A 27,641-nucleotide genomic window follows, 5' to 3' on the forward strand; every position below is an offset into this window, starting at 1 on the left:
GCTTATTCCGTTATTTGTCTACTTTCTTTTTTTATAGAAACTTCGTAAGCTACAATTATTTTTTTCTCACATTGTGCTCGGAAGAGTGTATTTTTTAGTAGAGTAGAAAAAAATTTAAGTGTTGATTCCAAACCCATCCATGCTCGAAGACTAAGCTCTTTTCACTTAAGAAATCAAATTTAGCGCGTTTTCTCTTAAGTTCGCTTATGCTCATGTCGGTCAACGCAATTGAAGTACACGCGTTCCAAGGAGAAATTCGACCATGACACCCGCAGACCACCTCTACATAGTCATTCTCTGTACGCAGACACAACTTTATTCTTGTTATCGGATCTTATTTATTAGAATAACTTAAAAAAACACACAAAAAGACAAAAAAATATTGTGAATGTGTTTTTAATTAATATAAAATCATATTAAATTATATTTATTTTTTATATATCACAAGCAATCTATGTTGGTCTTATGTATCGGTGCATTTTTCTTTATTGGAGCTGCGCCTTTATTTTGATGCATACGACATCTTTAGAGTTTGAGGGATCTTGCAATTCCCATTTAACATCAACACTTATCTAAAACATAATAAAAAATTGTTAATTTACTCAATCGAGTTTCGTAAATTCTAAATAGGGAGGAAAGTCTTGGATTCGGATTTTGAAAAGGCAATGGGCATCTCCACTGTCGCCCAATGGCTGCGCCCTTTCTTTAAGAGGCAAATAATTTTTAAATATTTTAAAGATCCATACCATCGCCAACAAAAATCGTTTGTGTCTTTTTGAGAATTGATAAGTCCAAACCGAAAACTTGTAAAGGTTTACCAAATTATATTTCACAATTGTTTAAACAGGTAATTTGGTATATAACAACAACATTTGTGTTTTGCAAACAGTTATCCAAAAGACTTTGGTAGTTAAATATTTTATTATTAAACAAATTACGTGAATTAGGGTTGGATTAAGACCAATAAAAGCCCAAGTGCGTCAGAACATTTTCCTGCTTAAATTTATATCAATTTGAAATGGTATACTGCAACTGTTTTTAAAATGCAAGAAATGTGCCAAACTGCAAATGGCGCAGCTGAATGAGGTTTACCCATTTTGTGGAGCCAAGTTCAGCTGTACCGTTTTGCTCGATATAATACATAGTAATTCCGGCAACAGAAATTAGGCCTTTCCATAAACTATTTCTACGTGCTTTAACTGTTTTTTCTACGTCACAAACCACCAAATTTGCTAAAACTAATCAATAAGTTGGCTGTACTTTTTGCATTTTCCGGTAAAAATTCCCCAAACCTTTAACACGGAGCTCGGGTTAGGCTGACAAGGAGACGACCCGAGGTGGTTATCACCGATTTTGTTGAAACTCGGGGGTTAGGTAGACCTTATGGTAGTATGAAAATTGCCGAAGGGAAAAGTTGCAATGGGCTTTAGGTTTCCCATGGCAACCGAAAATGTTTTTGATCTCTCAAAACAAAAAATCTCAATTTAAAAAAGCATGGGATTTTCTCAGTTTCACAGGGTACTTACTTACTTAAAAAAATTGTAAAAATTTTATTTTCAAAACATACCCAAAAAGATTAATTTGACCTATTTTGCGTAAAATTGATCAATGATTTTAACTAAAATTGATAAATTTTGGTTAAATTTTAACAAAATTTGGGTAACCTAGAAAATCCCATGCTTTTTTAAATGGAGAGGTCAAAAACATTTTGGGTTGCCATAGGAAAACTAAAGCCCATTGCAACTTTTCCCTTTGCGAATTTTCATACTACCATAAGGTCTACCTAACCCCCGAGTTTCAACAAAATCGGTGATAACCACCTCGGGTAGTCTCCTTGTTAGTGACATCGGAGTTGAAACTGATATTAATTGTTTTTCGATACTTAAATTAATTATTATTGCAATACTCATATAAACTCTATGAAAGTATTGTTAATACTTAGATATTTATTAGCTAGTATTTATGATAAACAACAATATTTACCTGATACACTACTGTGACTGTCAATGAAATGTTAAACATTAGTTCACAAAAATATACACTGGTAAACATCATCGAAACCGTACAAATTTTTTCGTTATTTTAAATATTAAAATCCTCTTCTATTATGACTAGTTAAGTAAACGAAATAATTTTATACTTTAAACATTTGATATAACAAATTTAACAATGTCACTTGGATTAATTTTAATTCGCCGTGTTTTTGAAAATTCTTACACTCGGTAGCAGACGACATACCGAGCAGCCCGAGCTCAATTAAACAAGGAGTAATAAATATAACGTTGATCTAAATCATCCTTGCAAAAACAGTTTTCCTTCCCCCTCTTACCGTAACGAACATTTTATGGAAAGGTCTATTACTGTGTCGCCACTATTTATATCATGCACGTGCTTATTTTGCTTAATTGTTTGTCAAGGTTTAACGGGATTTTGCAGCAAATTTATGTGTCCATTTGTTCTAAATGTCATTTAAAAAGACCAACAACAATCAGTACAAAGCCTTACTTTCCTTATTAACTTTTATTTTCATAATTTAATGAAAACTATGTGCATAAAATTTAAATGTTTAAAAAGGCGTTTTGCTTAACAACATCGATTGTTACTCTTTGAACACAAAAACAATTTGCACAGATTGTTTTATAGGCTAGTGTTAAAATGACTTTATTTTCAAAATAAGCACCTTCACTCACATCAAATTTATAAATTAAATTTAATTCAACAAATCGTTCTTTCATATAAGTTAGATTGGTCAGTAGGAATAGAAAAATACATTCGGAGATTTCGGGAGCTTGCGAGTGTAACCCTTTAGGTACATTCTCTCCAAAATCGTTGTATAATCTACCTCAGAAGCAATCATACAAATATTGATAGAGCATAAAAAAGTCAGTAAATTTTTCTCGGTAATAAGTCATCAAGTTAATCAGGGTAATTTTAAAAATGGGATATAGCTTTTCAAATTATTATAATCATATGTATTTATGTTATTAGAAATTGGTATCAAGTAGATTGTTTTCTATTCTGTACTGTTTTAAGCTCTTGGATCAATGAAAGTTGATACAAAGTTAATGCAAGCACTCTATTTCTTATTTGAAATTGAAATCAGATGAAACTGATATCGAGTCATTAGAAATAAAGATGATTTTACCGGAGGGTAAGATTCCAATACGCTGATGGTCGTAGCGTATGCGTACATTTTCCCACTTTTCAGAGGACACTGAATGCCACTATTCTGACAAGCGTCGCCTTGAGGTAGAGGGAAAGGTACTGGCACACCTGCGATAATCCCATGCACTTTGGCTTGCACCGATGTCACGTCTTGCACTAGAAGATTTTTGAAATTTAAATCGTTACATTTTGTCACGCCGTTGAGAAAAACGATGGTAAATAGATTCCTTAATCCTCAGCCTGTCGGCTCTTCAGAAGGGATCATGGGAGTATTTAAACAAAACATTGTAACAATAAAAAAATGGAGAAATAATTTAGATTCAAGCGTAAACGGATATTTCTTGTTATTTTTTAAAAATTAAAGGCCAATTGTACTATTTAGCGAAATATAATAGTAGAGCATAAAATATAATCATATTATCTAATTTGGAACATGATATAATAATGATAAAAGGACCTCAAATAGTTTTAGTTAGCCTCATCTACGATAACAGAATATATTTTTATTTTGTATTTATCTTTTTTTTACTTAAAAAAATACTTTTTAAATGTCCAATTTCAAGAATTTTATTGATAAACCTTTATTTAAAAATTGTGCCATATTTAACCGTTGAATTAATGAAGAGGTCAATTTTTTTTAATTTAACAATCGTTGAGCACCTTCAAAACATAAATTAATTTTAAACCCTAAAATTTCTAACATCATTTCCTTAGATAGCACCATTTTTGCTTAATGCAAAAATCTAAAAAGCTTTTCTGTTTTGGAAAAGACAAAATATATTTATCTGCAATTTGTTTAACTGCAATTTTGTTGCTTTTGAAGCAAATTTTAATAATAATTTTAAATAAAACTAGTAATTCATTTTCCATCCTCTGGGGAAAAAGACACAAATAAATCCAAAATAATTTTTCTAAATTTGATTTTGAGCACCCTCCCAAATTAAAATTAAAAAATCTTATTAAATTCCTATCATTTTATTATCCTTTATTGATGGTGATACTATCGTATTTAAATTGGGGACTCACATTCTTTAAAGTTGATACTGAAATGGGCTTGAGTTCCTCGTTTAAGGATACATGTTTCTGCCGTGTCAGCGCAGCCATCGACTCCAACACTGGCTACTTTTCCCGTTATGCTTCCTGCAAATTGAGAAAAAATTTACAATTTCGTTATACTTATGAGACCAATTACCCTCGTTATGTTTTTAAAAGTGCACTTTAACCAGTAGGTCCTTTTCAATCACTTTTTGGTTTAAAAAATGTTATCCTTGGGAGAATTAGTTTACACCATTGAAAGAGTTTCACTAGGCCTACTACAATTTAATGATTTTTTAAAATGTAACTCACAGTACCTTTTACACAGCTTTTTGAAATATTCATACGCCTTTTGAGTTTTTGGAAAAGTGTGTTTTACATCTTTTATTTTAAAGCACTATTTTGCAATACAAAAGGCTAGTAACAAGAGTTGTTCTTCACAATGAAAGGTGTAAAAAAATAGTTACGGTTAAGGGCGTAAGCAATGTGCGTATGAGAAAATTATAAACGCTAAAGTTTGTTTTTAAATTGTGGAATTTTTGGCCAGCTCAAAGAAATTTAAATTAAATAGCGCAAAGGGAAAACATTTTTGTTGATAAATCTGATCCCATACATTTTTTTCTATGTTAATGATATGCAAATTTTTTTATATTATCTATTTTTAGTTATAAAAATGTTTATTATTAAATTATTTATAAATTAAATAAATAAATAAAGCAGGTCCATTATTGAAATTATTTATTTTCGATCGAATATTTAATGAACTCCTTATCATTGGATGTCAAAATAACATACCTCATTGTACGGGTAAAAATAAATGAACACGTTTTTGGTTTTAAAATAAATGAAATAAAATTCGTTTTATTAGACTACTGGTAAGCTCATAACATTGTTGGCGGTTTTCCTGCCGCCATAGTGAAATCTGGATTTATTAAAAAAAAATTGTAAACAATATATCAAGTGTTTACTTTTCTTTGCTTTCATATTTTTAGCAACCAACGGTTTGAGAAGCTTAAATGAATCGTTTATGTTAAGATAAGCACCTCAAAAATCATGTCAGTTTATTCAAAATAAATGACTTTTTCGTTTGGCAATAGCTAAAATTTTAGAATTTTTTGCATCAAAATTAAAATCATTCCTCATAAATCACTTTACTCCTAGTTAATATTTTTGGAAATAAAAAATGTTCATAACAAAACCACATAAACTAAATATATACTGTTTGCAATAAGTGAGCTAAATCACAAATATTTAGAATTTTAGAGCATATACATATAGATAGCTATGTACAGATCTAAAACAAATGAATCAGCTAAGTCAACTACTGACGAAAATTAACGGTGGCCGAGTTATTGTAAACCGTACTAGAATAACATTACTAAATAATCTTTAAGGTACATTAGAGATGTAGTTACACAGCTTTGTTCTTACTGTCAGTAGATATAAAACTAAGAATGGAAATTTACACTGTTATAATATGGGTTAACTTCATTATGTAAAATATCTGTAGGTGGCGCTAGTTACATACACCTAGGGGTGGATGTGAGACAGGGCCCCTAGAGCAGACACTTTTCTAAAGGCTGCACGCTTTAATAGTCATGTTGAATAAATCTCTATGTTAAATCGTAAGGCATCTCATTTTATTTAACCCCTCATAACATGGTGACAGCGGCGGGATATTGTATAATGTTCTAATTATAATTATTATTTTAAAGTTGCGACTAGTTTTTGCGTTTTATTCGCGTTTTGTCGCCAACACGATGACGACTTCTTTCAAAAGCCCTCCTGCTTTTGTTCCTGGGGATGATCCCGCCTCCTCGTGGGCTGCTTACAAAGAAGGCTATGAAATTTACGCCGCTGCTGCAAATTTACAAGCCACGCCGATAGCCCAACAACGTGCAACATTTTAGCATATTTTAGGCCCAGCTGGGCTTGCTATTTACAAGACTCTTCCCATTGTTGCCGTCGACGATGCTAGAACTGTTGAGGTGATCTGCACTTCTTTTGACAATTATTATCTTCCGTATAAGAACTTAACCTACCTTCGCTACACATTTTTTCAAACCAAACAAACTTGACACCAAACGTTTGATCAGTTTTACACCAGCTAAAAGACCAAGGCCCAAAAATGCGAATTTACTACTCAAATAGTGTGTGGAATTCGGCACGACAAACTACGTAAGGAACTTTTGTCTATTCCTACACTAACTCTTGACGAGGCTGTACGTCGTTGCCAAGCGGATGAGACTTCTACTATCCATGCTGCTAATATCTCTCGTGAACTTCCTCCACAACATCAGATTGTTGTATTTATATACCCCGTGCACCGCCAAAGCATTACAGGGGTTACTCATCATCTGTCCCGGCCGAGCCGTCGACCTGTATACAAAGATAGGAAATGCTTCCTAAACCACATACACACAACGGTATACACCCGTATACCTGCAACTCCTACTCACGACTCACTCGTGAGTTCGTCAAAATTCACAACGATATAACGCATTACGCGTTCAAGATCGTTGATCGTTTCGTTATCCAGATTGTGGAGACCATTCTCGCGGATTGGTCTCCTTAACAAATGGTTCGTTCTAGGACAATTACGAACATAGTGCTCTGAGTCTGCTTCCAGAGCACCGCATATGCATTTGGGCGATGCAATATGACCCAAGTTGAACAGGTAGAGTGGGAACTTACCATGTCCACTTAGGATTTGCGTCAAATAGTAATTCGTGTTGAAGCTACCATTGACCTTAGGAAAGTACCTCTTAGTTACCTTTCCCTTCTCACTCTCATCCCATGACTCCTGCCACCTTTGAGTCGTCACCTCATTGAGCCACCTTTTAATCACCAACTTAGTTGGCTTCATCTCCTTCTCCTCGGGAAGATCGGTTGCTGATTTTGCAAGAAAGTCAGCCCTTTCATTCCCTACACACCCAGTGTGCGACTTTATCCAAGTAAAGTTGACTTGAGTCTCCATCCGTTTTAACACCTTACGGATATCATGGCATAAACCATGATTGTTTTTATGATTGCTTAATGCGTTAATAGCAAAAAGACAATCTGTAAAAACCGTTGCACCATCACCAGGACGTTGACCATGCGTCCTTAACCAGCAAATACCCTCGTGTATTGCTAACAGCTCAAGAGAAAACGCATCCACCTTACCATTAATGCGAGTGACCTCATTGTACACTTCCACACCATCTCTGTACACAGCAAATGCCACTCCGGCACCCCGACCGGATAACGAACCGTCAGTAAACACCTCTATCCCATTGCCATTGGGTAGTTGCTCTGTGATGTTTATACTGCTACTGACCGCTGGGTGGTCCTCCCATGGGTCGCCTGGGTAGAGGTAGTTACCACCACGTAACTCCACCCCACAATGCTTACTGTCTTCCCTAAAAGAAAAGGACCTGAACACAGCAGCTTCCTGACTCACCACCAGGTCTAACGGTTGAATACCAGCAAGGATCCGCAGCGCATCGCTCGAGACAGTCCGGTAAGCACAAGTAATACGAAGGGCCGCAATTCTCTGAATTGAGATCAACTTCCTCACCATCACACTATTTTGCGTGCTCTTCCACCAAGCACCGCAAGCGTAAGCCACTACTCTCACAATACACCCATTGTAGATAGTCCTTAACGCTTTATGGTCGAGGCCCCACTCAACCTTTGCAAAACAAGCAATGCTTTGCACCAGCTTCGTCACCCGGACACTTACTTCTTCGAGATGAGGAAGAAAGGAAAGCTTGCTGTCGATGGTGACACCGACAACTTTCAACTTGTCAACATTTGCAATGTTGACGGCTCCCATCTTATAGATTGGGAGCCTTTTCATTATGGATTTTGCGGCGAAGGTGATAGCCGCCGACTTTTTAATGGAAAAACTCAGCTTATAGACTTGGCTCCACTTAGTCAATTTATCCACGATCACCTTACCCGTGGTTTCGAGAGCACGCCTGGACGTGCCCCAAAATAATGACTGCAAGTCATCCGCGAAGGCTTGGATTAGAGAATCCTCTGGATACTCAATCCTCAGTGCGCTATCCATAACCACATTGAATAGCAGAGGTCCACTGCATGAACCCTGAGGGCAGCCGCCGGTCAGTACTCTCCGTACACAGGTACTACCTGCCCTCACCACTGCAACTCTATCCTTCAGATAGTTAACATATGTCTCATATATGTTCTTCGGACACTTAAAGTTCCTTAAACCGTGTAGGATTCCTGGAATCCACACATTGTCAAAAGCACCCTCGATATCTAGAGATATCAGACTGGTGTGACAATTATTTTCTTTGTTATCCCTGATTTGGTTCACCATATTGGTTAGACAGTGAGTCGTGGATCGACTATGTCTAAACCCAAATTGCTTATCGCTAAGCAATTTGTTGCTGTGGAGAAAGTAATACAACCTTCTTGACAACAGCTTATCAAGCACCTTCCCTACCACCGGAAGAAGCGAGATTGGCCTGTAGGCCTTAGCGTCCTGCCTGTCTCTGCCTTCTTTATAAAGAAAAACTAACTTAGCAACCTTCCAAAGTTTTGGGAAGTATCCCATACTGAGGCAAGTGTTGAAAAGCCTGACAAACAACGCTGGGCAAGCTAAGAAAAATATCTTGAAGAGCTCGATGGTGATACCATCCTCACCAGGAGCCTTGCCCTTCTTAAAAGAGTTGATAGTCTCCAAGACCTCATCACTCGTAAATGGCTCATCATTCTGACTCATGAAGTCTTCGTGCAATGACTCCCTTATTGTCGTATGAACCTCCTCATCATCATTTAAGGAGTCCTCTTTAAAAAGAGTATCCATCAGAGTAGACCACGTCTCCTCAATACCTGAGGTCAAAGAACCATTCGGTTTCTTGATGCAATTTAATGCATTCTTACATTTGACCTTCTTTGTGGCCAACTTATAGGGTAGGGAGAAAGGATCCTCCCTTGAAACCCTAGTGCAGAAATCCTGCCAGGACTTAAGCTTTGAGTCCGCTATAAGTGCTTTATAGCTTTTTGACTCACGACGGTACTCGACCTTTAGCGCCTCCCGGGCTGCATGGTCCCTGGTTCTTTGGAACCTCCTCCTGAGCGTTCGTAACTCCTTCCTCTTCTCACTGAGTTCGCTCGTCCACCAGGGAGTGGACTTGTGCCCCTTATTCTTACGCAACCTTGAACATTCTTTTGAACGCTCAATAATGAGATTATTAATCTCCACCGCGCATGCCTCAACCTCATTGTTGAGTGGAGACTCCATCAACCTCTCCAAGTCAGGCACGATAATATCTTGTAACCTTTCAAGATCGATATCCTTGACACGAATTGCATTCGAATCATTCTCCAGGACAAGATCACCAATTTCAAAGAAAATGTATTTGTGATCACTGCATGTTTCCTCGTTGCTGACACGCCATTCAATTACTCTACTCGCAATTGCCATACTGGATACCGTAAGATCCACCCAACTCTTACCATTAACGGTCCAGAACGTCGGGCCACTACCCGGATCGTTCTCGACATTCAAATCAAACGAGTTGAACAAGTCGATTAACAACCTACCCCTCTCATCGTGATGCTTTGATCCCCAAAGCGCGTGATGGGCGTTAAAGTCACCACACAAGATAACCTTTTTTCCACTTTGTACTTCCAATTAATTCCTCCACAACAAGAGGCACCCTCGCCTAATTCCTCTACTGCCGTGGCATTGAATGCTCTACACCGTCAACGTCCTCTGCTACAGCCCCTCGTACCGCCGTCCCACCGTCCACGGTTTACGCCTAACGCTTTTCGTCGTGGGACCCTGCAGCCCTTTCAACCGCGTCCGTGGTTTTCTTCCCATACCACCCATCACTCGCTGCCTGTGTATCGTCCACATAATAACGCACCTGGTACACGTTTCTCTGCTGCATCGTCTCCTCGACTGTCGGTCGCCTCTCGTGGGGCTTCTTGCCCTAATTGTGGACACCCACCTCACACTTCCCGACCATGTCCGGCACGTTCTTCCACCTGCCTCAAATGCCACCGTATCGGTCATTGGGCTATCGTCTGTCGTTCTTCCCATGCACTCCAAGAACTAGACTGCTTTCACGACCCACCTCACACGGATGATTTTTATTTTCCCTCGGAGTATGATGACGCTTATTCTGCTGAACCTGGATATTTTGACGAAATTGGATACTCTGACGAACCTGGTCAGGTTTATGACACCACTGACTCATCTCAACATTATTCCTGTTACAGTTTGTCACTTGTCCGTGAGTTGAACCAATTACATACTACCTCCAATAAAGATGATTAAATTTATGACAATGTGTATTTATTTGACAAACCTGTCTGTTTCAAAATTGATACCGGTGCCCAGGTTAACATCATACCACTATGTCTTTACAATTCTTTCCTTCCCAAGCCGAAGTTGAGCAAACCGATATACACCGTCATGGCCTATTCAGGACATCCTGTGCCAATGGCAGGCGTACTTGATGCTCCATGCACATCCTACACTGCTTCGTCTAAATTTCCCTTCTATGTCACCACTGACAATCGCACACCCATCTTGGGTGCTTCTGCCGCTCTTCAACTGGGAATTATCCAACATCATCACCATCCGCTTGGTCCTCCTCCTACACCTAAGCTTGTCGCTGTACTACATTCCGCACCTACTGCTACACGACTTACGCAATCACCTGCTGACATAATTGCCCAGTTTCACACCGTCTTTGATCATGTTGGGTGTCTTCCAGGTCAGCACCATATACAACTGAAAGAACAACCTATCCCAGTGATAAGCGCAGCACATCAGGTACCCTTTGCTTTTCGGGAACCGGTTAGCCTTGAACTTACAAGAATGCAGCAACTGGGCATCATTGTTCCGGTTACTGGCCCCTCCGATTGGGTCCACCCCATGGTGGTGACCCACAAAGCCTGATGGATCGGTACGAATCTGTTTAGATCCCCGAACACTGAATGCGTCAATCAAGCGCCAACCTTTTCCTGTTCCCACCACTCAAGAAATATTGGCAGCCTTGAGTGGCAAAAAGGTCTTTACCGTGTTGGACGTCCAGAGTGCCTTTTGGCACATTGCACTCACAGATGAAAGTTCCCACCTCTGTACATTTGCGTCGCCGTACGGTCGATTTCGATATCTCCGTTACCCTAATGGCCTTGTTACTGGCTCGGAAGTTTGCCAGCAAACCCTTCGCAACCTTTTTCCGCCATCTGAATTTCCCGATGTACACATCTCGACTGACGATTTTCTCATTGCCTCGGTGGACATGGACTCCCACAAGACCTCGTTATACCATGTCCTACAGCGGGCACATGATGTTAATTTATGTTTCGGACGTAAGAAACTGGCTTTGGCTGTTGATCGCGTCAAATACATCGGCCACATCGTTACGTCTTCCGGAGTAGAAGTTAATCCTGCTCGCATCTCGGCCATTTGCACTTTGCCACCTCCTTTTCAAAGTTTCTTGGGTATGATTAACTACATTACTCGCTTTATCCCCGCGGCAACGAATGATACTGCTCCACTTCGCCTTCTCCTCAAAAAGGACGTAGTCTTCAAATGGGAAAGCGACCACCAACGACATTACGATTCCCTTACACACATTGCTTCCACAGCCCCGGTACTCGCTTACTTTGACTCCAAGAAATCCATAACGCATAATGCAAAATGGCCAACCCGTGGAATATGCTTCGACGACATTAACACCCACCCAGTGTCGCTATGCACAAATTGAAAAAGAGCTGCTAGCAATCGTTTTCGCCTGTGAACATTTCCATTTCTACGTTGCGGGAACAAAAATAACAGTGGAAACAGACCACAGCCCACTCTTAAGCATTGTCAAGAAGCCTATTCATCTTTTATCCCCCCGGCTTCAGCGCTTACTGATGCGATTATTTCGCTACCAACTTGATCTAGTTTATGTTCCTGGATCTCAATTGCATATAGCAGACATGCTTTCGAGGACGCCACAACTGCACACCCTTATAAATACAGAGCTTTTGGATGGCCCCTATACTGACGTATATGCCATGACCACTTTACCTCCCCTAAAACAAGCACAATATAAACAAGCCATTGCTAATGATGTTATTCTCCAGCAGATCATCAATGACAGTCAATCTGGTTGGCCACGTATTCTCAAACAAGTAGGTCCCGACTTACGCCCATACTGGCCTCACCAGGATGAACTACATGTCTTGGACGACTTAGTCTATCGTGGGTCAACTTTGGTTGTCCCCAAGTCCTTACAATTAGAAACGCTCAAAATAATCCATGGCTCCCACCAAGGTATCAATGCATGTCTAGCTAAGGCAAAACTCAATTTGTTTTGGCCTCGTATGTCTGATGATTTGACCCAATACATACAAGCTTGTTCGATCTGCCATAACACACTGCAAAAAAAACGTTCACTAGTAAATCACTAAAAGCACGCTAAAAGTGCGCAACAAAATCGGATCACTATACACCAAGAGATCACAAATTGGAACATAGTACTTCGTGTGTGTGTAACTAGTGTACTATAGTGATCTACAATCGTGAATAATACGTTCTTTAAGCAATTCAAAGGTGTGTACAGGTGGATCACTAAAAGATTACCAGCGCAACAAAATTGGCTCACTTGCTCACTTAAAGCACACTTAGGAAACACATAAGAGAACACTACTGTTTAAGTGTTTGTTGGTGTGTTTTTAGTGTTCCTGAGTGATCTTGTAGTGTTTTGTGGCATTCTGAAAGTGTTTCAACAGTTCAAAATAGAGCACTAAAAGATCACCTGTGCAACAAAATTGGCTCACTTGTACAATTAAAGAACACACCGGAAACACAATAGAACACTTAAACAGTAGTGTTCCCTTATTTCTTTAAGTGAACAGATGAGCCAATTTTGTTGCGCAGGTGATCATTTAGTGCTCTAATATTGAACGGCATTATTTTTGTTTGCAATTTATTAACGTGAATGATATAAGTATCTTTTTCTGCTACTACAGATATATCTAAAAGCATAGTTTAGACCCCCTGCGTTAAAAATCTTGGTTTTACCGATATGGGTAGGAAATAAATATGTAAGGCAATAGGCCCCTGGCGTAGATTATATATCTGGCAGCATTAAAGCTATCCGCAATGAGGAAAAATACCACATGTGGCTCTCATTTTCGTCTGCTTTATTAAGTTTACACTATAGTCCTTGGATAAATTAAAAGTTAAGCAGACGACTTTGAATTTACTTGTATCTTCTCTTTTCATGCACGGGGCCTATAGATGCCGTGGGTAGAAAAACAGGAATAAGAGACGGCGCCTACTGCCCGGGTTTGAAAACAAGTGTGTTAGCCATACTGAAACGAATCCAGGTGGCCCCAGCGACGCAGAAGCTTTTGCTTAGCTTCTGCTAAGTGGGATCACCGTGTATCAAACGTCTGTTAAGCCCCCTGTTCTCGTAGCTTTGACTTCATTACGTATTTGTATCCTCTACATGTCGTGGATGGCCGCCGAAAGGGGGTATAACGAAAGTTTTCAGTAGCTAATGGGGATAAAACAGAAGTATGAAATTTCAATTCGCTACCGAAATTAGACTAGGTGGCGCAGCGACGCTCAAGCTTTAGCGTCTGCTAAGAGGATATATATAAACAATTAGATGTTACGCTTGGTGTACCAATTGGCATTATAAATTTAAAGTGTTCGAAAAGAGATTATGTGGTGTACCAAATTTTACAACGTGGTGTCCTCAAAGTGATAATTTAGTGTACGAAACCATTGATACAAGTGTTCTAAATGTGTTATGCGTTCTTTAAGGGCACCCTGATCACTTTAAGATCACTGATAGGTGAAACGAGATCACTTATAAGCGATATTTTCAAAAGAGTGAACACTCAGAGATCGTAAAAGCACACATGGGATCACTTTGTAGAACATATACAGATCACATGTATGTGCTACCAATGTGTACAATAGTGATCTTAAGGTGAACGATTTATTTGCAGTGCAGGAGCCGTCAAAATACTCCAATCCCGATGCACCCCCACACGATACCGAAATTGCCTTGGGAAACTGCCGGGACAGATCTCTTTCATGTTAATTCACAAAACTTCATCCTTCTCGTGGATTATTACTCCAAATTTGTGGAAGCCCAAGAACTTTCTAACACCACCACTCAGAACGTTTTAAACTTTTTACAACCACAATTTGCTCGTCATGGACCTCCTCAACGGCTTATCTCTGATAATGGCCCTCCTTTTAACTCTGCAGGTTTCAAACACTTTCTACAACAATGGGACGTCACTCACATCACCTCCTCTCCTCACTACCCCCAATCTAATGGGATGACGGAACGTACTATTCAGACCATAAAAATGCCCTGATCAAGGCTCAACGAGATAGAAAGGATCTATCTTATGTTCTTATGGAATATAGGTCCACTCCGAAAGGTTTATTACCATCACCTGCGGAAATGTGTATGGGACGCCGGATACGAACACCCCTTACCACACATAGGGCGACATTACAACCAAGATACCCCACCAAAACGGATCTCCAAACATTACACCACCAACAAAAAGCAATGGTTACTCGTCACAACGAAAAATATCCTCATGATCTTCCTGCTCTTTACCCTGGACAACCTATCCTTTATCAAGAAGGACCTCGAAATTGGCTACCTGCGACTGTCCTTTCTTCTGGACCTCAACCACGTTCGTACGTTATTCGTACAGCTCGTGGCCAAATATTTCGACGGTCTAGGATCCATCTAAAAATGATCAAATCCTTTGATGTAACCCCACTGATGCCCTTAACATCCGCTATACCCGTTTCACCTCCCCTAAACTCCGCTACCACTGAAACAAATACATCAGAATCCAACACGATGGCACAGACGACCTTTACCCAACACCAGCACCAACCGGTCAACCACGCCACACCAAATGTTTCGGCACACAACCAACAACTACCTTTGCCACATACCCTCATCTCCAGGCTTCACCACAATCGGATTTTTAGATACATCTACGTCCACAACACCTCAATAATCCAAGACCACCGATCGTTGACCAAGGCCTAATCTCCATACCAGGGACTACGATAGTGGGCAATTCTCCATGTCTACATCGTCCTAGTCTTGCGCCACTGAGGGTATCTCCTAGAACTTTGCCAGCTGATTCACACAATTCGACACCTATTAGGGCCTCTTCCCCCACTGTTGGCCCACCGAACATACCTGCGTTTACATCACCACAACCGACCACTTCTCACTATACTACAACCCGTTGTGGACGTACCAGCATGTTACCATTACGTTTTCGAATTTCTTCTGACTTTAGTGAAGGGAAAGGAAAACACAAGCCAAAGAAATTGACTTGACAAGTTTACAAAGACCAAAATAAGACTATTCAAAAAATCATTAATCATTAGTAAAAATATATATAAGGAGAAAGATGTTATAATATGGGTTAACTTCATTATGTAAAATATCTGTAGGTGGCGCTAGTTACATTCACCTAGGGGTGGATGTGAGACAGGGCCCCTAGAGCAGACACTTTTCTAAAGGTTGCACGCTTTAATAGTCATGTTGAATAAATCTCTATGTTAAATCGTAAGGCATCTCATTTTATTTAACCCCTCATAACATACACAGAGCCATTTTTTGAGACTTTAATGAAATATCAGACGCCAGCGACCCGGTTACAAAAGTCAAAAATCCTATTTGGTCCGAGTATCGCCTTATGCAAGTTTCAAATCTTTACAATGGAAATACAAGTTTTACTATCAATGTTTTGGGTTGAAATCCTTTTATTTAGCCTTATTACCTATTTCTAAAGTAAAATAAACCATTATCGTAATTAACTCAATTGATATCAACCTTTAAAAAATTAAAGCTTTGCCTTAACTATTATTATGAACATGATAGCCAGGTTGTGGTGATCATTCTATATATTTATACATTTGAAAGATTTCGTGTATTTTGGATAGTTTATATTAATATTTTTTTATAAGTTTTATGTTACGTAATTTTAATAAAATTCTTCTTATAATAAAGGTTTAACGATTAAATTTTAGATTATAAATAGTTGGAAATTGGTGCCTCATATACCATATATTGCAATACTTCCGGAGTCTTATGAATGTATAAGGAGTAATTAGCTGATATGCGGAGAAATCTGTACCCATTTTCTTTAATGATCAATATTTTCCCGTGGTTAGTATTGAGTATCAATTCATGAATTTTGCATAAGTTAGCTTTAAATTTTTCAAAGATGAAAGAAGAGTTGTAGAAAGATGGTTTGATCACTTAGCAATTCTGCCGTATAGGAGTTTGGCTACAGAAAAAGTGGAAAATAGATGGCGCGCCTGACACTGTGTTGTTCCTTTAGATACTTATGGGATTTCCCCAATTGCATCGTAGTACTGAGATGCAGTCTAATTTATAGGGGACGGCGGGAAATTTCAATTTTATTTGGTTTCGTTTTTCATAGTGTTAATTTTAAAGAAATGTATTTTTTAAATATTTATAATTAATCAACATACAATTAATAATAGTTTATCTAATATTTATTTGAATTGAATACAAAATTTGAACTAGAATTTATAAAGGAATATCACTAACAGTAGTTTTACCTTTTGGCTCTAAATTAGTTTAGGTTTTCTGAAATTGTTAACAATTTTCAAAAATTAAATTGTTAATTAATTAATAAAAGAACAGAGTCCGATCGAAACGAAAACTTGGTGGTGTTCCCTTTCCTTAAGTACTCCAGTGTATTGAGGTAAAGCCCACAAAATATCTGGTGGGTCTACGTGAACTTGTGGTCAGAGACCACATGTTAGCAAGCTTTGGTTGTGGTTTACTTTCGGGGAGTCGTCTGCTACACTGTCGTTACCCATTTGTAGACTTTCTTGCAATTTTGCTCGTATTATTGTTTAATCCGTTGCGTCTGGGAGGCATAGAATGTTTATGGCCATGTGAGGACAACCACCAATCCCCCAACGGGTGGTTGTTATACTTCCGCCTCGGGTGTCTCATCCCTAGGGCCTATCCCCAAGTATCACCCTGTTTGTGTGGTCGAAACACATATCTCACCCCTGATTAATCAAGTTGAACGAGTGGACTAAATGAAGCCCCACACATGGTAATCGCCAAAATTTTGTGTAATAAGTATTTAACTTCTGAATAGTTTTAATAACAAAATTGTCATTGGTGTTTTATTTATTTAATTAAAACTGTGCATAAACATAAAATAAATTAAACGATTAAGGAGTTTGCAACGTTTCATGTTAGTTAATTTTCATCCATAAGTTTAATTGATAAATTATGAAACATAACTACTTTTAAATGTAGAAATGTGTTGAAGTTAAATGAAGTTGCAAAGCTAATTTTAAACGTCTAGCATGTTTATTAATTTTATTTAGTTTTCATCTCATCTTTTAAATAAATTTAATTTTCTAATACAAATTAAAAGTTGTTATTAAAGAAGAGTTTTTTTAAATTAGACATTTTTGTATTTTACTAGATATCTGAAGCTTTGAGGTAAGTTTTCGTTGCTTTCTTTTCCTTTAAAGCTAAAACGTGATAATGAATTAATTTTCTATGAAGAGTTCGTGTATGTTTATAATTTTGGATGCTTGATATTGTATAAAAAAATTAACTTGAAAAAGATTTATTGGCTTCCTAGATGTAACTTAGAAATTAATTCTTATACCAAAAACGTTGAATCACAAATCTTATTTACTCATAAATATTAGACTCTTTTAGTTTATATATAATAGATTTAGTAATTTAGTTAAATGCTGTTATTTATCACGTAATCCTTCACAATTTTATAGTTTATCAATTAACTAATACGATTTAAATTCCCAATTTTATATATATATTCATATATATTTATAATATATACATATATATTTATAATATATACATATATATTTTTAATATATACATTTCCATCGGATAAATAGGTATATCAATTTTCTAAAAGGTGACGAAGATTGACATTTTTATGAAATAAACTAAAACCTAATAACTAACTAAAAGATATTTATTAGGGAAAAATTTAAAAAAGTATATCTTAATCGAAAATATCATTAATATCTAACCCTTTATCGGAGCCAACTTATACCCCCCTCTCTTAAATCTGCCTTTAATCTGCTTTGATAAAAACATTTTTGTTTAAATATCTGCCCCTTTAAAGTCACTAGCGCCATCCGTGGGATAAAAATATTTCGCCATAGTCTAACTGAGCGAAACTCAAATTGACATTTCAAATTAATTTTAGAGCTTGATAAGTGTTTTAATACGTCAAATTTAACCTTAATAGGAGCAGCCTCTGCTGTGACCAGGTCATTTTTAACTTAACCTTGGCCAAAATTATCTATTTAAAGACAGTAATAATTGAATAATTGGTAAAATTCAATACAGTTTATTATTGTACTATTTTTTTGTTTCTTAACCCAGGAAAAATATTTATTTACCTATGTATATAATGTAAATGGAATTTTTTTATAAGAAACAAATTGACCAAAAGTACGACCAAATTATTTTTATTGGATATATTATGCATTCAAAAAGAGGTCGAAAATTATTGAAAAAATTAAAAATAACCAAAAGTCGACAATTATTTTTGGGGGAAATTTAATGCAATCAAAAGTAAGAAGAATATTATAGTCGCACAGCTTATAACGTTCACTATTTTGATCTTAAATGATTTCATGGTTATCATAATCAACATAATAACTAAAGTTTTGACAAAAAATTGATTATTGTTTACTATTAGTCCATGAGCCAGGCGCCGAAATGGGGCATGTCAGGCTCATTAGGTGGTACCAGACGAAATTTTTAGGGTTGATGACAAATTTTAATTATGCACTCTGAAATCCGTAGCTTTTCGCAACATCGTAAATGCGCAAAATCTATGGTTCACCTTGTCCGAATTTGACGTTCTATACGTCACGTAAAAGCTCTTTGAGGGAGCTACATTTCAGGTTGGTAGTATGAATTTGCTATGTGAAGTAGGTTTGAAGACACGCCCAATTTACGTTGACACTTCCCGTTTCAATATGAACATTTCCGGTCGGTATTCAAAATCGAATTGAACAATTTTCTTGTAATACTACAAAGTATTGGCTTTCTTTCAACGTATTATTCATAGAAATAAATCCGATAGAACCGGATATATAATAAATATCATTTGATTTCTAATTAAAACCAGTTGGTTAAGACCCACATAAAAGTAATCAAATTTAAAAGAAATTATACTTTCAAATAATCTTTTTTAGAAACCAAGTTAAGTAAACCGATTTACCTAACTATAATGGCATATTAGCTTTCTTTGTGTTTTTGCCGCCATTTTAAAAAGTGGCTTCTGATTCCTAAGACATTTTTGAAACTATTCTCAAAGCTGAACATCACTTATTCGGTCGTATGATACTGGTAGCTTTGAGCAGAAAACTCAACATGCAGCGGGTGTTACCATGGTCGGTGGCCAAAAATGACGGAACTATGAAGAAAATAAAAAAGTCCGCTTTAGCGAATCACAATGAATCTGGAATTGATGGAATGGCGCTAGTACAAAAATTGAAATGCGACAACTTGGTCATAAAATCCAAAACTGGAGGCGTCTCCTTCAAAGTTCTTCCAGTATGAATTAATTACGTTCTTTGCCGAGGATTGGAGTTTAAAAATGGACACTATAGGCACAACCGTGTTGTACATTTCCTACGGGGGAAAATGTCTCCAGATATTAAGAAGAAATACTAAAGAAGTTGAGGAACTAAACTCCACCCAGGAAGAGGCAGACACGAGAATGTTTGTACACGCGCGGTTTGAAGTTCGTTACCATTGTGGCAGAAGACACTGACGTCTTCATTTTATGCTTAACGTTTTCATACAACATAACAGCTGAAATGAATCAGATGTGGAACCAAAAATAGGACTCGCTTAGTAAGTGTAAGTAAAGTAGCAGCGTCACTAGGATTTGAATTGTGCCAAGCTTTACCAGGACCACGTGCCTTTACCGGATGTGACACTGTTAGCGCATAATCAGGTCAGGGCAAAATTAAAGGGCTCAAAATTCTTCGACAACATACGAAGTTGCAAAAAGCTTTCACATTGTTAGGCAAGAGTTTCGACTTAAATGAAAAATTATTCAGTGATTTACAGGAGTTTACTTGCCGACTGCATGCACCAAGAACCAACTTAATCTCAGTAAACGGTACCAATTGTGGCGTGCCAAAAAAGGAACCGTGGAATCAGGCCAGCTACCTCTTTGCGCACCTCAAGCTATACTAGAATTTATTGCTTGTAACTGCGCAAAGTCGTGAAAAATTTATAAATGTCAATGCGTATCAAATGGCTTAAAATGTACAGACGCCTGCAAACTACAGGACTGTTCAAATATATGGCCGTTCCAGTGGAAACAAATGGACCTAAATGACACAGATAGCGAAGACAAAATATAAATAATTAATATTACGTTTTGTACAAATTTTGGTTTATAACTTGAAAAAGAACATTACATATTTTTAGCTTAATTAACTTTTCATTTATAATTAATCGTTTTGGGGCTTATTATTATTATGTTATGGTAAAAGTTAATATTGGTCTAAAGTTTTTGTACCAATTCAAATAGTCTAGCAACTGAACATTCCTGCTTCAAAATCCTATTTAAAAAATTAACTACTTATCAAAATATAATATCTTACGAACCAGCGGCCATTTTTCAAAATGGCGGCGAAAGCACAAAGAAAGCTAATATTCCAGTATAGTTAGGTAACTCGATTTACTTAACTTGGTTTCTAAAAAAGATTCTTTGAAAGTATTATTTCTTTTAAATTTGATTACTTTTATGTGGGTCTTAACCAACTTGTTTTAATTAAAAATCGCATGATATTTATTATATCTCCGGTTCTATTGGCTTAATTTCTATGAATAATACGTTGACAATTCTTTGTAGTATTAACTTTGAAAAGCGACTGGAAATGTTCATATTGAAACGGGTGGTGTCACCGTAAATTGGGCATGTCTTCAAAACTACTTCACATAGCGAATTCATACTGCTGTATGATGTAGCGCATTCAAAGAGCTAGTACGTGACGTATAGAACAGCAAATTCGGACAAGGTGAACCTTAGATATTGTTGTTGCGTGGCCACAATCTTGAAAAGCTACCGATTTTAGAGTGCATAATTGAAATATGTCTTTTTCATGACATCATCTATCAACCCTAAAAGTTTCGTTAGGTACCACCTGAGCCTGAAAAAGTGTCTGGCTCATGGACTATATGGGGAAAGCATTCAAAGGGAGAAATAAAATTTGTTAATTAATCAGCTAAAATGTTTACTAATTTTAGTTAGAATGCAACGGAATTAGCGTTATCAATATCATAAGTAACCAAACGTATGACCAAAGGTTAATTATTAACTCTGCCCGTTGGTAGGGTTCCAAAACCCACCGAAATAAAAAGGATCGTGGGGTTAAAGACGTAACTAATATCAAATTAAGGTATTAGTCACAACTAAAAACGGAATACTTTTCATAATAATATTAGTTGAAAAATGTAAGATTTTAATAATAACTTTATATTATTATTTAAAATGTTTATTAATGCAGTGGTTGTTTTTCATAGAACTAATACGATAATTCAGTGAGCTCAACCCGCATAATAACTATTAAATCAAACGATAATTAGCTGTCGGCTGGCGGGGCATAAAGGGCTTTCAACCACCCTCCTACGCAATTTAACCTGGCCACCTGATTTAAAAGAATTAAAAGTCGCTTGATGACCTAGGCCTAAGTTGGTGGCTTGGGTATTAGCCTAGCTGATTATTATTATTATTATTTTTATTATTATTAATAACCAGAAAAGACTTACAGGTGTGGACAACAATTACTAGATGCAAGCGAAAACATTAAAACTACATGAAGCAGATTACTGGAGAGGCAGAAAATTACAAGTGGCCCGACAAATAGAAGTTTTCGGAAAATGACCAGAATCCATAAATGAAGAAAAATAGCCCTTCAGTGGCAAATCACAGTGAACGGTAGAGCCTGAACTTTTTTAATCTAAATAATTATAATTATAAAAAATTAGTCAGGTAGGTCTCTTCAGTTCTTTTAATAGATTCGCTTCGACTAACCAACTTGTTCCTGAGATAGTGCAATCAAACGTATGGACGAATTCACTATAGCTCTCTTTAATGAGAGAGCTGGGAAGCATTGTAGAAATATGGAAAACCAGTAAACAAGAAGGCCGCGTTATTTTAAGGAAGGCCTCATTTAATAACGATTTTTACAATGCCACTTTTTCCGATCTGTAATGGTATTACTGTACCTTCTTAGCGATTAGTGATGTATCGATCATTGTTATTGTGATTGCTCGTGACTTTGCAGTCCCTTTAAAGGGGCAGATATTTAAACAAAAATGTTTTTATCAAAGCAGATTAAAGGCAGATTTAAGAGAGGGGGGTATAAGTTGGCTCCGATAAAGGGTCAGATATTAATGATATTTTCGATTAAGATATACTTTTTTAAATTTTTCCCTAATAAATATCTTTTAGTTAGTTATTAGGTTTTAGTTTATTTCATAAAAATGTCAATCTTCGTCACCTTTTAGAAAATTGATATACCTATTTATCCGATGGAAATGTATATATTAAAAATTTATATGTATATATTATAAATATATATGTATATATTATAAATATATATGTATATATTATAAATATATATGTATATATTATATATATGAGTATTTATTATAAATGTATATGTATATATTATAAATATATGTGTATATATTATAAATATATATGTATATATTATAAATATATATGTATATATTATATATGTGTATTTATTATAAATGTTAATGTATATATTATAAATATATGTGTATATATTATAAATATATATGTATTTATTATAAATATATATGTATTTATTATAAATGTATATGTATATATTATAAATATATATGTATATATTATAAATATATATGAATATATATATAAAATTGGGAATTTAAATCGTATTAGTTAATTGATAAACTATAAAATTGTAAAGGATTACGTGATAAATAACAGCATTTAACTAAATTACTAAATCTATTATATATAAACTAAAAGAGTCTAATATTTATGAGTAAATAAGATTTGTGATTCAACGTTTTTGGTAAAAGAATGAATTTCTAAGTTACATCTAGGAAGCCAATAAATCTTTTTCAAGTTAATTTTTTTATACAATATCAAGCATCCAAAATTATAAACATACACGAACTCTTCATAGAAAATTAATTCATTATCACGTTTTAGCTTTAAAGGAAAAGAAAGCAATGAAAACTTAACTCAAAGCTTCAGATATCTAGTAAAATACAAAAATGTCTAATTTAAAAAAAAACTCTTCTTTAATAACAACTTTTAATTTGTATTAGAAAATTAAATTTATTTAAAAGATGAGATGGAAACTAAATAAAATTAATAAACATGCTAGACGTTTAAAATTAGCTTTGCAACTTCATTTAACTTCAACACATTTCTACATTTAAATGTAGTTATGTTTCATAATTTATCAATTAAACTTATGGATGAAAATTAACTAACATGAAACGTTGCAAACTCCTTAATCGTTTAATTTATTTTATGTTTATGCACAGTTTTAATTAAATAAATAAAACACCAATGACAATTTTGTTATTAAAACTATTCAGAAGTTAAATACTTATTACACAAAATTTTGGCGATTACCATGTGTGGGGCTTCATTTAGTCCGCTCGTTCAACTTGATTAATCAGAGGTTAGATATGTGTTTCGACCACGCAAACAGGGTGATACTTGGGGATAGGCCCTATGGATGAGACACCCGAGGCGGAAGTATAACAACCACCCGTTGGGGGATTGGTGGTTGTCCTCACATGGCCATACACATTCTATGCCTCCCAGACGCAACGGATTAAACAATAATACGGGCAAAATTGCAGGAAAGTCTACAAATGGGTAACGACAGTGTAGCAGACGACTCCCCGAAAGTAAACCACAACCAAAGCTTGCTAACATGTGGTCTCTGACCACAAGTTCACAACAGGGCCCAATATAAGCTTTCAATAATATAAAATTGGCGTCTTATGCATACAGGTTTCCTATCTAATCTTCGAAGATCACAAAAAGAGGGCGTACGGACAGTTTTTGGTAATTTCTGAATAAATTCTCAAAAATATTAATCTTGAATATACACACGTAATCCTTAACAATTCATTTTTTATCACTTTACTATTACCAGCAGTTAATGAACCAAAGATAGCGAGGAATTGTTTATTCATTATCCACAAATTTTCCGATTTATTTAAAAAACGTTTTTAAAAAGAATATAATTTTAACTTATTTAATTATGTTTTTTTACGCAACCAAGCATTTATTTGAATAAAAGTGGTATTTATTTAAATAATTGTTTGTTTTGTTTAAATAATAGGCGTATCCACTTTCGATTATTTAAACATTTTCTAATTTTTATTCAACTATTGTTTATTTAAAGAAATATTATTTAAATATCGCCGAGCTTATTTTATTCATGGATATAAATTAATCGAGTGCCGAGCACTAATGAAAGATATAGGATAGGTTTAAATTTATAAACCTTCTTCGCTGTGGTGGCGATTGTCATCCTCTCTTTTGCTCTTTCCCCTATTGTCACGGGTAGCGAGTATAAACTTTTATAGACTTCGCAAAGAAGCAGGGCGTACAAGGTGAGAAAGAGGTGCCGCAAATGCTTCTTGTTTTAGCACTACTACTTACCGATAACTTCGGTTCATTAACTACTGCTATTACGGTTTCAATGCTCAAATTTAAGCAAAGTGTTTAAATAAAAATATGTATATCAATTTACGAAAAGATGACGAAAATAGCAACAAGTATTTTCAAACATTATGAAATGAATTAAAATATACCCTTTTTAATTTTTTCCAATAAAAATATCTCTAAATCGAAAATTTCATCAATATCCTTTTTACGTACCAAATTACTCCCCTCTCTTAAATCTGCCTTTTAACTGCTTTGGTAAAATCATTTTTGTTCTAATATTTAAAACTGTAAAAAAATTGTTAAGTATTTCTTGAAAACACAAATTCCACTTTAAAAGCGATTACACAGAAGGAAGAACCATCTGTTTTCAATTGCAAAATTTAAGATAAGGTTTGTAAGAATTTTTTTTAAATATAAAGCAACCTTTCTTTAACGTGTGTATTTTTATTCAATATTCAGGTGACAATCTTTTCACGTGAGTATTTTTACGCAATTCACAGGTGCCTCTTTATCAACTGTATTAGTTACTTTCGGATCATTTATAGTGATAATAAATTGAAAGTATAGTTTAAGTTACTATCAGAATGATACAAAGTATTATGTTATCATTAAACCGTTTTGGAAATCACGGTTAGTTGCGACAAACCCCAACAGCAAGAACTTTTTGACTTCTGCCGGAAATCACGTCTGATCAATTTTTCGCTTTTAAGTTATGTTTAGTTTAAGTGAGACTTAATAAATTGTATGACACTAATATGGAACAAAAGTTCAGTTAATAAATTAACTGTTTTATTAAAACTTATTTCGTATTTGAATTTAGAATATCAAGCTAATCCGTGATATTAAATAGTTATTTATAAATTAAACCATGCTTGATAAATAAAGTAAATATTTTTAGAACGTGTAAAACTTACAATTTGTATCGTTAATCCGAATAATTAAATTTTTAAGCCGTGATGCGGTGATATTTGTCAGAAGTTCGGCGGGAAATTTGCTTCTATTAAAAAGTGTTTGAAGTCTGTGAAAGAACATGATTCATTCGAATAGCGTAGAGGCCAAAGTATTTCGGAAGTTATATAAACTAATAATAAAGTTTTATTGTTAAAAAGAGAGTGGTCTATGAAAAACATTTAAATGCTTAAGTCTTAATTAATTAATGGTTTAAAGACTCATTTTAAATTTAAAATCTAGCTGTTAGAAATAATTTATCAGAAAACTTTTTTCTTATACACGTAAGATGTTTCAACATATACTTACTTAATTTATAAAAAAACATAGATTTCAAAAACCTTACCAAATATTTGTGGTATGCTAAAGCTAATAAGATAAGGAGGTTCTAATTTGCCTAAACAACATAATTAATTAATAAAAAATAATTGATTTATTTTGTTAAGGCAACGTTTGATTATAAACCCCTGTGCTTTGAAGCCCTTTTTCAATCTCCTTTTGGCTAATTATTTTGTATTTTAAAGTCTTGTTCCTTTTAGCGTGTTAATTTTGCACGTGTTAAAAATTATATTAATTCTTCTATTTATTTGTCATAATTTTGTTACCGTCAAGAAAAACTTAGTTTTTTCTTATTAAAATCATCGGTTCTATTACTATTGTTTTGCTGTATTCACAATTTAAATAACGTCATTATAAAGAGCTCAAAATGATCTTACCGCAATCTTGAAACTGGACGGCGTGTACATGGGAAACGGAGACGCCCAGAGCGGCCAACAACAACAGCGACGAGGAAACGGCCAACATTGTGAGAGAGGAGAAAGCGCTGCTTTATTGTCTCTGTTTCTTTCGCGGTTTGAGGGAGTAAGAGCGAGGAACGATAATATGGCCACGACACACAATCGAGATATTTGATCTTGTGTAGTAACAACCGATCTTTAACCTCGAATTTCAATGCGATTAGAAATTGTCAGCTGCGCTTTCAAATTCGCGATAGCTCGAGAATAAAACCAGATAAAGTACCCAAGTGATTCTCAGTAAAGATATTAAAGTTATATACATGTTTAAATATGTTTCTTTATAAGCTATGATTATTTTTCATAAGTGCCAGTAAGATGAAATAATTACTTATGGAATTATGTAAAATTGATATGGTGAAGGTACAGCCACATACTTATTTCAAAATGTATTTACATAGACCTATAGCTGTTGGCCATAAGTTTGTAAGTTAGTTTAAATTAATCCTTTTTGCTATGTGTGGAATAAACAAACGATAAGCGAGTATAAAAATAAAATACGCAATTTGAAAACCAATTATCTAGTATAGATTCTATGTTTCAGCACGTTTCGGTGTACGTGTTCACAATGACGACGATGCAAATAGCAAGCGTTGTCCGTTAAAAATGTATTGGCACTCATTAAAAATTTAACATGTGGAAAACAGGGAGCTGCCACAATTATGTGAGCCCTAATTTTACGTTCATTGAATTTTATTTTATTCTCTAAACATTTATTCTTTAATTTTTTAAACTAAAATTTTACTTGAAGTAAATTGTGTGATTAAATTTTCATTTTTAATATGAAAATAAATTAAATCTAATCTCGACTTTATTAGACTTTACAGGGTGTTACGGGTAAGTTTTTCATAAATTTAAGGGGGTTCTAATTAGTAAAAAGTGTCCCATGAACATGGGTCCTAAAAGGCTTTGATCGAGACTTTAGGC

The 27,641-nt window shown here is 35.5% G+C and overlaps 1 protein-coding gene across 1 annotated transcript; it reads right to left on the reverse strand.

The window, feature by feature from the left end:
- Positions 1–380: 380 nt before the first annotated feature.
- Positions 381–26,820, reverse strand: LOC149956311 (NPC intracellular cholesterol transporter 2 homolog a-like). Its single transcript, XM_090164700.1, has 4 exons — positions 26,637–26,820; positions 4,192–4,305; positions 3,146–3,321; positions 381–572 (listed from the first exon to the last, which is right to left on the reverse strand). Exons 1-4 carry the CDS (start codon positions 26,722–26,724, stop codon positions 486–488), a joined length of 465 nt encoding a protein of 154 aa, XP_090020826.1. The 5' UTR covers positions 26,725–26,820; the 3' UTR covers positions 381–485.
- Between the last annotated feature and the right edge of the window lie 821 nt (positions 26,821–27,641).

Source organism: Leiobunum rupestre, chromosome 2 (assembly GCF_980474605.1).
Source record: "Leiobunum rupestre chromosome 2, qqLeiRupe1.1.hap1, whole genome shotgun sequence".
In the NCBI taxonomy this organism is placed as follows: Eukaryota; Metazoa; Arthropoda; class Arachnida; order Opiliones; family Sclerosomatidae; genus Leiobunum; species Leiobunum rupestre.

Coding starts and splice junctions, on each gene's coding strand:
- LOC149956311 (XM_090164700.1), bottom strand. CDS start 26,724: ATGTTGGCCGTTTCCTCGTCGCTGTTGTTGTTGGCCGCTCTGGGCGTC. Junction 4,306..26,636: donor CGTCCAGTTTCAAGATTGCG/GTAAGATCATTT, acceptor CTCAATTTGCAG/GAAGCATAACGGGAAAAGTA. Junction 3,322..4,191: donor CAGTATCAACTTTAAAGAAT/GTGAGTCCCCAA, acceptor AAAATCTTCTAG/TGCAAGACGTGACATCGGTG.